Source organism: Scyliorhinus canicula, unplaced genomic scaffold (genome assembly GCF_902713615.1).
Source record: "Scyliorhinus canicula unplaced genomic scaffold, sScyCan1.1, whole genome shotgun sequence".
Lineage (NCBI taxonomy): Eukaryota > Metazoa > Chordata > Chondrichthyes > Carcharhiniformes > Scyliorhinidae > Scyliorhinus > Scyliorhinus canicula.
In genome coordinates, this window is record NW_024055744.1 from 364,897 (window position 1) to 377,357 (window position 12,461).

At 46.9% G+C, this 12,461-nt stretch overlaps 1 protein-coding gene across 2 annotated transcripts in view; it reads right to left on the reverse strand.

Annotated features, from left to right (window-relative positions):
- Nucleotides 1-10,471, reverse strand: part of LOC119960858 (zinc finger protein 850-like) — a 196,003-nt gene extending 185,532 nt beyond the window's left edge. Inside the window, exon 1 of one of the 2 annotated variants that reach the window (XM_038788447.1) lies at nucleotides 564-619. Coding sequence is in view for 1 of the 2 variants with exons in the window: in XM_038788446.1 (XP_038644374.1) it covers nucleotides 9,276-10,399 (1,124 nt within the window). In the remaining variant the exon portion in view is untranslated. Of the gene's footprint in view, nucleotides 1-563; nucleotides 620-9,275 lie in introns of those variants that run through there. The other variant, XM_038788446.1, reaches the window with a different exon arrangement.
- Between the last annotated feature and the right edge of the window lie 1,990 nt (nucleotides 10,472-12,461).

The window sequence follows — 12,461 nt, forward strand, 5'->3', positions numbered from 1 at the left end:
TCTCCCAACAAGAGGTTTTAAACTAACTAGTTTCCTATTTTCTGCCTTTTTGAACAGGAGGGGTTACATTAGACTTGCCCACTAATGCAGTGACATTGTCACTGGGTCAGTGACGCCCCCCTGGTCTCTCTGAGGTTGTTTGTGGAGAGAAGCCAGAAGTGACGGACTGTGAGAGTGGAGACTGTTCAATGTTTCACATTCGGCTCTGGGGCCCCACTGGTGTCAGTAAACCCCGTCCCCCGACACTGACCTCTTACCTGACACCTCACAATGCCCGGGCAATGATTGACGGCAGCTGCTGACCAATAGGGTTCAGGGGGCGGATTCAGATGACTGGACGGGAGTGGCTGGTCCTCCAGCCAATCGGAGTGAATGAGGGGGCGGGACTGGGGCAAGTGAAACATGCGCAGTGCGATTAATGGCGGCGCAACGAAAGTTCTTTCTGGGATCCAAAATCCGGAAAGTTGGGAATGGCGGAAGCGAGGGAGAGCTCGATTAGGCGCGTCGTTGGACACACTTCTTAAACATGTTATGTAAACCGAAAACCCGGAAGAATAACCTACCGGTACCGGGGGCCCTGAGCTTTCTCAGAGACGGGACAGCGAGTCCGCCATCTCTCCACGCACCAGCGTAGCTGCGCATGCGCATTCGCCAACTTTATTGGGGCGCTCGCTGCCGTGCGCGCGCGCGCGCACCCACCACCTGTGCTGGGGGCGGTAGTAGCGAAGCGCACGCGCATCCACCATCTTCATTGGGGGCAGCAGCAGGCTCAGTCGCCATCATTGTTGAGGGCAATATTTTTCAAATGTTTCTTCATGACAGAGTGTTTAACTCCGAGTTACAAATTCGTATGTATGAGACGTATGTATGAACAATTATATCTGTCCAGGGTAGTGACAACAATTCGTATTTATTGTGCCTTGACACATCTCAGAGAAATGTTATAAAATAACAATTGACAGTGAGCAACATGAGGAGATATTAGATTTTAAGGATAATCTTAACAGAGGATGATGTGTTGGGCAGACTGGGTCGATGTGGACTGCACTTGATGCAGTGTAGCGAGAGACAGACTTCCAACACTTGATGAAATGCAACACGATTTTATTTTACATCTAAACTATTATACATGTTCAACTGTGGATTGGCACGATACTGACTTGACTGGAGACCTGATACTAGCCTAACCAGATTTAAGTGTCAATCACTGCCTGTCTGCACTCCATTATATACATAGATGTATATCATGACAGAGGAAAGTGAGTTAGAGAGTCGCAGAGTTTTAAGGAGGAAATTCCAGAGCTTGTGGCCCAGTCAAATGATAAAAGGCCAGCAACGAAAGGGAAAATGCTGGAAAATCTCAGCAAGTCTGGCAGCATCTGTCGGGACAGAAAAGAGCTAACATTTCGAGTCCGATGACTCTTTGTCAAAGCTGAGAAAAGGCCAGTAATGGTGGACCGAATAAATTAGGAGTGCAATAGTGGCTGGAATTAAATTAGTGCAGAGATCTTGAAGGGGTATGGAGGAGATGACAGTGATCAGAATGATCACAACTAGAAGAAACAAAGAATGGGAAATTTCAACTTTTGGTCCTTCTTAAAAGGAAAGTGAGCACAGGGGATGGTTAAACAAGACTTAGAACAGTACAGCACAGAACAGGCCCTTCGGCCCTCAATGTTGTGCCGAGCCATGATCACCCTACTCAACCCACGTATCCACCCTATACCCGTAACCAAACAATCCCCCCTTAACCTTACTTTTTATTAGGACACTACGGGCAATTTAGCATGGTCAATCCACCTAACCCGCACATCTTTGGACTGTGGGAGGAAACCGGAGCACCCGGAGGAAACCCACGCACACAGGGGGAGGACGTGCAGACTCCACACAGACAGTGACCCAGCCGGGAATCGAACCTGGGACCCTGGAGCTGTGAAGCATTTATGCTAACCACCATGCTACCCTGCTGCCCCAGTTTGTACACTTGTTTGTATTGTATCTGTTTCATTGTCACATGTACTGAGGTACAATGAAAAGTATTGTTCTGTGTACAGTCAGAGGTTCTGATGTGGAGATGCCAGCGTTGGACTGGGGTGAGCGCAGTAAGAAGTCTTCCAACACCAGGTTAAAGTCCAACAGGTTTGTTTCAAATAATTAGCTTTCAGAGGAAGGAGCAGTGCTCCGAAAGCTAGTCATTTGAAACAAACCTGTTGGGAATTGAACCTGGTGTTGTAAGACTTCTGACTGCAGTCATAAGTTCATAAGATACAGGAGCAGAATTAGGCCATTTGGCCCAACGTGTCTACTCCGCCATTCTATCATAGCTGATATGTTCCTCATCTGCTACCCACAATGCTAAAGACCAAGAGCTGGATTGCAAAATCAGCCAGAGCATCTCCTCCCGAGAACACATGACCGAGGAGCAGGAGTAGGCAATGCAGCCTCCCGAGCCTAAACACATTGAATGTGATCATGGCTGATCCCATCCTGGGCTCAACTCCGCTGTCCTCCATAAGCCTTCAACACATTACTAATTAAAAATCTGTCTAACTCCTCTTTGAATTTATTCACTGTCCCTTCATCCACCGCACTCTGGGTAGCGAATTCCACAGATTCACAACCCTTTGGAAGAAGTAGTTTCTCTTCAAATCTGTTTTAAATTTGCTACCTCTTATTCTAAGATTATGACCTCTCGTTTAAAATGCCCCACAAGAGGAAGCATCAGCTCCACGTCTACTTTATGATCTTCATTATTGTCACAAGTAGGCTTACATTAACACTGTAATGAAATTACTGTGTAAATTCCCTAGTCGCCACATTCCAACACCTTTTCAGGTACACAGAGGGAGAATTCAGGATGCCCAAATTAACCACCAGCATGGCTTTCGGGACTTGTGGGATGAAACCGAAACGCCCAGAGAAAAGCCACGCCGACACAGGGAGAATGTGCGGACACCGCAAAGACAGTGACCTAAGCCGGGAATCGAACCTGGGACCCTGGCGCTGTGAAGCAACAATGCTAACCACTGTGCTACCTTGCCGTCCACTATCCATACCTTTTAACATCTTCTTTACCTCAATTAGATCTCCCCTCATTCTTCTAAACTCCAGAGAGTATAGGCCTAAACTGTTCAACCTTTCCTCATACGACAAACCCCCCATCTCTGGAATCAATCAAGTGAACCTCCTCTGAACTGCCTCCAATGCCACTACAACTTTCCTCAAAAAGGGGTCAAAACTGTGCACAATACTCCAGGTGCGGTCTTACCAATGCCGTGTATAGTTGCAACAACTCTTTATTACTCAATTCCTTTTGCTAACATTCCATTTTCTTTCCTAACCTATCTATATCCATTTGTAAGGTTCTTATTTTCTCATTGCAGCTTCCTGTCCCACCTATTTTTGTGTAATCTGTGAATTTGGTTATAGAACCTTCTATACCTGTATCCAAGTTGTTAATATAGATTGTAAATAGCTGGGGCCCAAGGACCGAACTCTGTGGCAGCCCACTAGTTACATCTTGCCATCCAGAAAAATATCCATTATCCTGACTCGCTGTCTCCTGTCTGTCAGCCAGTCTTCTATCTAAACTAATAATTTACTCCTTATCCCATGTGATTTCACCTTGTCAATTAACCTTCTGTGCGGCAACTTATCAAACGCCTTCCGGAAGTCCAGATATACTACATCTCCAGGATCCCCATTATCCACTTTGCTCGTTACATCTTCGAAGAACTCACAATTCTTTAGTCCAGAAATTAACTTCTTAGTTAGTATCTGGAATGGTTGGAATGTGAATTCAATTTTTTTAAATCTGGAATTAAAAGTCTAATGATGACCATGAAACCATCGTTGTTTGTCATAAAACCCCATCTGGTTCCCTCATGTCCTTCAGGGAAGGAAATCTCCTGCCCTTACCTGGTGTGGCCGACATGTGACACCAGACCCACAGGAAAGTGGTCGACTCTTAAAATGCCCTCTGAAACGGCTGAGCAAACCACTCAGTTCAAGGGCAATTAATGATGGGCAGTAAATGCCCAGCCAGCGTCACCACATCCCCATGAAATTATTTTTTTAAACTTGAGGAAGGATGTGAAGGCATCGGAGTACAGAGTCCAGAGAAGATTCACAAGAATCATTCCAGGGATAAATAACTGGAGCTATGAGGAGAGGTTGGGTCTGTTTTCCTTGGAGAAAAGAAGGCTGATTGGAGAGTTGTAGAGGTAATCAAGATCCTGAGGGGTTTGGACAGGGTAAATAATGAAAAGCTATTTCCCCTCAAGAGTACATCAAGAACGAGAGAGCACAGATTCAAAATAATTAGCAAAAGCAGCAGAGGTGATGCGAGGCCAAATGTTTCCACCCAGAGGGTGGATGGAGTCTAGAATGAACATATTAAGATGGAGATGGAGCTTCAATCAAGGTATTTAAGAGGGAATTGGATTATTATCTACAAAGAAAGAATGTGCAAGGTTACAGGGATAAGGCAGGGGAGTGGGATTAGATAGAATGTTCTTTCAGTGAGCAGTTCAGGCTCGATGGGCTGAATGGCCTCCTCCTGAACTGTAACAATTCGGTGGTTCTGTCAGCACAGGCCCTCCATCATCAGCATTGAAACTGAAACTCCGATCATTCCATCAACACAGAACCACACTGGAATTTCAGAAAACCGGGAAATCTTCCGAGGGCAACTGACACCAACATCAGGTGAAATTCACCAACCGCCCAATGTCTCCAACAGATTGATAGGATTGATGAAAGCTCAGTGTTTAATCTGGGAGAAGGTGAACCAGAGAATAGAAATAATTCAGAGTAAGATCAAAATAATGTCCCAGTCAACAGATCAGTCTCCTCTTATCATTGAGGAATCCAAATATTCAAAACACAGTGTCTGAATCAAAGCTGATTTAATCAATATTTATACAGAACATCAATGCACACCCCAGTTTTCAGCCTTATTAATATCAGCAGCAACAAACTCCAGCTGTCAGAGTGAAGATGGTTCGGTCCGGATTTGATTAACAGCAGAATCCAAATCCAATCCCTTCAGTCACTTGTGGAATAGCTGGTGCCTCAGCCTGTGGGATTACTGAGTGAACCTCTTCTCACACACCGAGCAGATGAATGGCCTCTCCCCAGTGTGACTCCGCTGGTGCTTAAGTAGGTTGGACTTCCAAGTAAAGCCACAGTTCGAATGGCTAGCATCTTGGCTGAAATACTACCTAGGGCTCGGGCAGTGTCATTGGGTTATTTTCTCTCAGGCTGCAGCCAGTTTAATGTATTCTCTGGCCAGTACGATGATGCCATAGGCAGGGGCAGCACGGTAGCATAGTGGTTAGCATCAATGCTTCACAGCTCCAGGGTCCCAGGTTCGGTTCCCGGCTGGGTCACTGTCTGTGCGGAGTCTGCACGTCCTCCCTGTGTGTGCGTGGGTTTCCTCCGGGTGCTCCGGTTTCCTCCCACAGTCCAAAGATGTACGGGTTAGGTGGATTGGCTATGCTAAATTGCCCGTAGTGTTCCAAAAAGTAAGGTTAAGGGGGAGTTGTTGGGTTACGGGTATATGGTGGATATGTGAGTTTGAGTAGGGTGATCATTGCTCGGCACAACATCGAGGGCCGAAGGGCCTGTTCTGTGCTGTACTGTTCTAAAAGAATTTCTCAGCCCCTGTGATCTCAAGTTTAGACCTCTTGATGATAGCGGGAGGTTGACATTTCTCAAACTGTGGGATGAGAGGGCCATGTTTTGAGTCTGCGTTTATAGCATCGGCTAGGGAAAGGGAAAGACGGATGAAAGGGATAATGAATCCTAAATAGCACGCTCCTCTCCCGCTCACTGGGAGCCAAGGTTATGCAGTATTACTGAAGATGTAATAGGTGCCATTATAGGTAGAATATTGGGACCAACGTTCTGTAAAATTTGTCCCATCGGTGCGATTAGGTAGCCCTTTAAAGTCAATGGGATTCTCTTCATGTCCATAGACCACAACCTTTCTTGTGTCATGAGTGCACATTTTACTGGTACTCACATCCAAATAATATTCACATTTACTGTATCTTGCATTCCATGCTCTATGATTATAGCTGATTAAACATATGGTCCCAGTATAATTATGACCAGTTGGGAAGGTTACTTGGGGTGGTTTCTGTTTCTGATTATAGACATGTTGATACCATCCCTTGAAAGTGTTTAATGGGCGGCCTGCAGATCGCCATCTCTTAACCTCATGGTTTATCATTTCTTTGGTTCTGGTGTCTCCACATTGGGGAAGGGTATAGTCGGGATTTTGGAAAATGTACCATTCTGCCATTTGGGATAAAGTAAAAGGAACAGGCTGTAGTGGGATACCTGCTTGGGAATTGGTCGGGATACAAGAACACACCCAGCACTTAGAGAGGTTAAAGTCTCTGGCATAGGTATAGGACATGTAAAGGAACGTGTTAACATTGAACTCCTGGGTAAGGCCTGCTGGGCCAAACATGTAACTGAAAATCAACATTATGGCAAACATTTTTACAGATTCTGATTTTTGTCAGCCTGCTTCACATATGATGCGTGAATCCATGATTTATTTCCTTGGAGTTTCACGGCTGACTGGGCTGTGAGTAATATCTGGTAGGGGCCTTCCCACTTGGCTGCTAACCGTTCACGCTGAATTTTTTTTACGTAAACGGATTCGCCGGGCACCAAGTCATGGCCCCCCTCAGGAGGATCGCCTCACGCTGCCGACACCTGTTGAGAAGCAGAACTGACAGCATTTGTTGAGTTTTGACAATAATTGAGTAAAGCATCACTCATCAGATGGCAGTCTGCCTTTCTTAAGTCAATAGTTCCTGGCAGGGACATGGGTCTGCCAGTGATGACCTCAAATGGGCTTCGGCCTGTGGTTCTGGTTGGGGTTGCTCTGAAACTGCACAAAACTAGTGGCAAGGCTTAAATCCAATTCCTGCCTTCTTGGTTGTATTTGGACAATCGTTCTTTTAAAGTCCGGTTCATGCGTTCCACTTGTCCTGATGATTCTGGATAAGGGCAGTGTAGATTCCAATTGATGTTCAGTAACCTGCACACCTCCTGGCAAACAGCACCTGTAAAGTGGGTTCCATTGTCTGAGTCAATGCTAGCTGGTACTCCCCATCTGGGAATATCGTCTTTGTATAGGACTTTGGCTGTATGGGTGGCTGTAGCCCTCCTGGCTGGAGCAGCCTCGGCCCATCTAGAGAACCTATCCACTATTACAAGGACATCAGTGTATCTTTGGCATGTAGGAAGGGTGATGTAATCGACCTGTTTGTTCTGGAATGTTGCTGCAGGGGCAGGAGCTTTTAGCTGAGGCATTGATGTTATAGGTCCTAAATTGTTCTTTTGACAGGTTGCACAGCGGTTTGACACCAATTGTGCATGTGTCTTGAATCCTTTGCCACACCAACTTTTCCGGAATCAAGCCATCATCTGTCCTGGGGCTAAATGTCCCCATGAATGGATCTGTTGGGCCAGAAATGGCATCAGTGCCTGTGGGGCAACTGGTTTATCCGTCTGAACTTGTCTCCAAATATCATCATCATACCACTGGATACCTGAGTCTAACCATGATCATTTCTCTTCTTGTGAAGAGTCATGTTGCATTTCACGTAGATCTTGTAATAAATCGGTCACTCCCAATTTGTAGGTGTGTCTTGGTTCTGTTGAAGAATCCCACTGGGAGGAAGCTTCCTTTGCTACTCGGTCTGCAAGGCTGTTTCCTTGTGCTTCCATAGTGTTGTCTTCAGTATGGGCCTTGCACTTTAGAATGGATACTTCCTTTGGCAAAGCTATGGCTTCCAGCAGCTCATCATTTCAGTGGTAGGAGTCTAGAACTCGCTGTCTGATAGGGTCATAGAAGCAGAAATCCGGATCACTTTCAAATAAATATCTTGGATATCCAATTTAAGGACTGGGACATACAGGACAATCGACTGAGATCTGCAAATGGGATTAAGCTGAATAGCTCCACTTCAGCCAGCACACACACAATGGGCCAAATGGCCTCTCTCTGTACCAGAACTTTTGAGGTTTTTACTCTGATAGTTGGAGTTTGTTTCTGATGATAATAATCTCTAAGGGACTGGAGTTTAACATTCTAGATATTGGTGAAATAAATCAGCTGTTTTAAACACGTTGTAGATTTTTGTCTTTCCCGCCTGAGTGTTTAACATCACCTGGCTGGAGCTCAGAAAGGACAATCTCACCTCATAGAATCAGAGAATTTACAGTGCAGATGGAGACCCACGCAGACAAGGAGAGAACTTGCAGACTCCCCACAGACAGTGGCCCAATCCGGGAATCGAACCCGCGTCCCTGGTGCTGTGAAGCAACAGTGCTACCCACTGTGCTACCGTGCTGCCCTTGCTTCCAAGCTCCCGGATTGTCTGTCTTCTCTCCGGGTAAGATTCTGATTGTCTCTTGTATTTCACTGTGACAGGGCAGAGACCTGATTGAAGGATTCAAACATGGGAGTTCTGGGAAAGATGGGCAAGGATTTGGGGGATGACAACATGTTCAAAACGTTTGGAGAGGAGAGGGAGGTTGAAGATGGGGCAGTAATTTGGAAGGATGGCAGGGTCAAGGGTTTGTTTTATTGAGGGGGTGATGATGGCAGATTTGAAGGACAGAGGGACAGTACCTGAAGAGAGAGAAATGTTGACAATATCCATGGACACAGGGTAGTTGGCTGATCAGTAGCTCAGTGGGAATAGGGTCGATGGAGCAGGAGCTGGGTCTCATGGACAAGATGAGCTCTAAGAGGGCATCAGGGGAAATGGTAGAGAAACTAGAGAAAGATGTGAATTCAGGGCTCGAGATAGGATGAAATTTAGAGACAGTTTGGTCCGGTGGGCTCGTGGAAGGGAGGGAAGCAGCAGAGGCAGCTGATCGGATTGACTCAATCTCAGTCACAAAGAGGCTCCACAAGCTCCTCACACTTCTTGTTGGAGGTGAGGATGGAACAGACAGGGGAGAGCGAGAGGACTTCAAAAGGAACTTGTGTCAGAGATTTGAAAAAGTTTCTCAATACACTGCGTATTTCACACAAATCTAATTTATTTGACTATTACCCAGAATATTAGCCTCTGCAACTGAGCTGGAATTGTTATCAATAGAAAGGGACCCAAATGAATATGGTTCAGTCCGGAATGTGAGGAACAGCAAAATCCAATCACTGTGGTTACTTGTGGCCTCGCTGGTGTCTCAGCAGGTGGGATGACTGAGTGAATTCCTTTGCACACTTGGTGCAGGCGAATGGCCTCTCCCCAGTGTGAACCCGTTGGTGTCTCAGCAGGTTGGATAACTGAGTGAATCCCTTTGCACACTTGGCGCAGGTGAATGGTCTCTCCCCAGTGTGAATTTGCTGGTGCATTTTCAGGCTTAATGACCGAGTGAATCCCTTCCCACACTTGGGGCAAGTGAATGGCCTCTCCCCAGTGTGAATTCGCTGGTGTGTCAGGAGGTTGGATGACTGAGTGAATCCCTTCCCACACTCGGAGCAGGTGAATGGCCTCTCTCCGGTGTGACCTCGCTGGTGTGTCTGCAGGGCAGATAACTGAGTGAATCGTTTCCCGCACTTGGTGCAAGCGAATGGCCTCTCCCCAGTGTGAACCCGTTGGTGTCTCAGCAGGTTGGGTAACTGAGTGAATCCCTTTGCACACTTGGAGCAGGTGAACGGTCTCTCCCCAGTGTGAATTTGCTGGTGCATTTTCAGGATTAATGACCGAGTGAATCCCTTCCCACACTTGGGGCAGGTGAATGGTCTCTCCCCAGTGTGAATTCGCTGATGTACAGTGAGGTCAGATGATTGCCTAAACCCAGTCCCGCAGTGAGAGCACCTGAACGGTCTCTCGTCAGTGTGAGCACGTTGATGGCGCATCAGTTCCCCAGAACTTTTATAGCAATTCCCGCAATCTGGACATTGAAACGGTTTCTCGTCAGTGTGAACTCGCTGGTGTGTCAGCAGGTTGGATGACTGAGTGAATCCCTTCCCACACTCGGAGCAGGTGAATGGCCTCTCTCCGGTGTGACCTCGCTGGTGCTTCTGCAGGTCAGATAACTGAGTGCATCGTTTCCCGCACTTGGTGCAGGCAAATGGCTTCTCCCCAGTGTGAACCCGTTGGTGTCTCAGCAGGTTGGGTAACTGAGTGAATCCCTTTGCACACTTGGCGCAGGTGAATGGTCTCTCCCCAGTGTGAATTCGCTGGTGCATTTTCAGGTTTAATGACTGAGTGAATCCCTTCCCACACTTGGGGCAGGTGAATGGCCTCTCCCCAGTGTGAACTCGCTGATGTACAGTGAGGTCAGATGATTGCCTGAACCCAATCCCACAGTGAAAGCACCTGAACGGTCTCTCGTCAGTGTGAACACGTTGATGGCGCATCAGTTCCCCAGAACTTTTATAGCAATTCCCGCAATCTGAACATTGAAACGGTCTCTCGTCAGTGTGAATTCGCTGGTGTGTTTGCAGGGCGGATGAAGTGGTGAATCCCTTACCACACTCTTCGCAGGTGAATGGTCTCTCCCCAGTGTGACTGCGTCGATGAGTTTCCAGCTGGGATGGGAACGTGAATCCTTTCCCACAGTCCGCACATTTCCCCGGTTTCTCCTCAGTGTAACTGCATTTGTGGCTTGTGAGGCCTGATGATCGAGTGAATCCTCGTCCACACACACAACACGTGTACGGTTTCTCCCCAGTATGAACGATGCTTTTTCCTTCCATGTTCAATGATATTCCACTGATATTCAGGATATGATAAATTGAGGACTCTGTCAGATCCTGATGTGATGCTTGGTTTGAGTTTCCGGACTTTGAAGGTTCCCCTTCGAACACCCTGTGAAACTGATTGAAAACAGAAAATAGGGAGTGAGAGAGAACCCACAAAAACACAAAGGCAGGTTATGAAATTGAGCTGAATGAATCTGGTCATTTCTGGGACCGGCACTAGGAAAAAGTGACCATGAAAACTGCTAATTGTCACTAAAACGGGCAACACGGTAGCATAGTGATTAGCACAATTGCTTCACAGCTGCAGGGTCCCAGGTTCGATTCCTAGCTTGGTTCACTCTCTGTGCGGAGTCTGCACGTTCTGCCCGTGTGTGCGTAGGTTTCCTCCGGGTGCTTCCGTTTCCTCCCACAGTCCAAAAATATGCGGGTTTGGGGGATTGGCCATGCTAAATTGCCCTTCGTGTTCAAAATTAACCTTAGTGTTGGTGGGTTACTGGGTTATGGGGGTAGGGTGGAGGTGTGGGCTTGGGTAGGGTGCTCTTTCCAAGAGCCGGTGCAGACTCGATGGGCTGAATGGCCTCCTTCTGCACTGTAAATTTTATTTTAAAAACCCAACTGGCCTATTCGGGAGAAGAGAGAAAGAGGTGAAGAGGAATTTTGTATATCTACAAGTCAGATTAAAGAGAGTAGTTGGCAAAGCAAATTCGATCTTCAGCTTCATAAACAGTAATATTGATACAGGAACTATGCTTCTGGTGGCACAGTAATTAGCACTGCTACCTCACAGCACCAGGGACCTGGGTTCAATTCCGGCCTTGGTGACTGTCTGTATGGAGTTTGCACTTTCTCCCCGTGTCTGCGTGGGTTTCCACCCGGTGCTCAGGTTTCCTCCAACAACCCAAAGAAGGGCAATTTAGGTGGATTGGCCTTGATAAATTCTCCCTTAGTGTCCAGGGATGTGCAGGTCAGGTGGGGCTATGGGGTTAAAGGGACAGGGTAGGGGTGTGGGCCTAGGCAGGGTGCCCTTTCAGAGAATCAGTGCAGACTCGGTGGGCCGAATGGCCTCCTTCTGCACTGTTGGAATTCTATGGTTCTAATTCTATCCTGTGAATCTTTATAAAGCTCTGGTCACCACTCTTCAGGAAGGATATGAAGGTTCTTGGAGAAGGTGCAGAGGAGATTTACCAGAATGATTCCAGCAAAGGAGGTTGAGGGGAGATTTGATTCAGGTCCACAAGATTATAGAACAGAAAATAGAAAATCGCTTATTGTCACGAGTAGGCTTCAATGATGTTACTGTGAAAAGCCCCTAGTCGCCACATTCCGCGCCTGTCCAGGGAGGCTGGTATGGGAATCGAACCGTGCTGCTGGCCTGCTTTGAAAGCCAGCGATTTAGCCCAGTGTGCTAAACCAGCCCCTTTGCCAGATTTCCATCGGGTGGACAAACAAACTCTGTTTCCATTCACTGATCGTACAAGCAGTCAGGACACAGATTTAAAGTTTTGGGTAAAACCTGGCTTGAACGATATAAGACCCGGAGGGGTTTTGACAGGGTGGATGTGGAGAGGATGTTTCCTCTTGTGGGAGAATCTGGAACAAAAGGGTCACTGTTGCAAAATAAGGAGTCGCCCATTTAAGGTGGAGATGAGGGTTTTTTATTCTCTTGAGGGTTGTAAGACTCTGCCTTTTAAGGATGCGAGTTCCAGAGTTCTTGAAT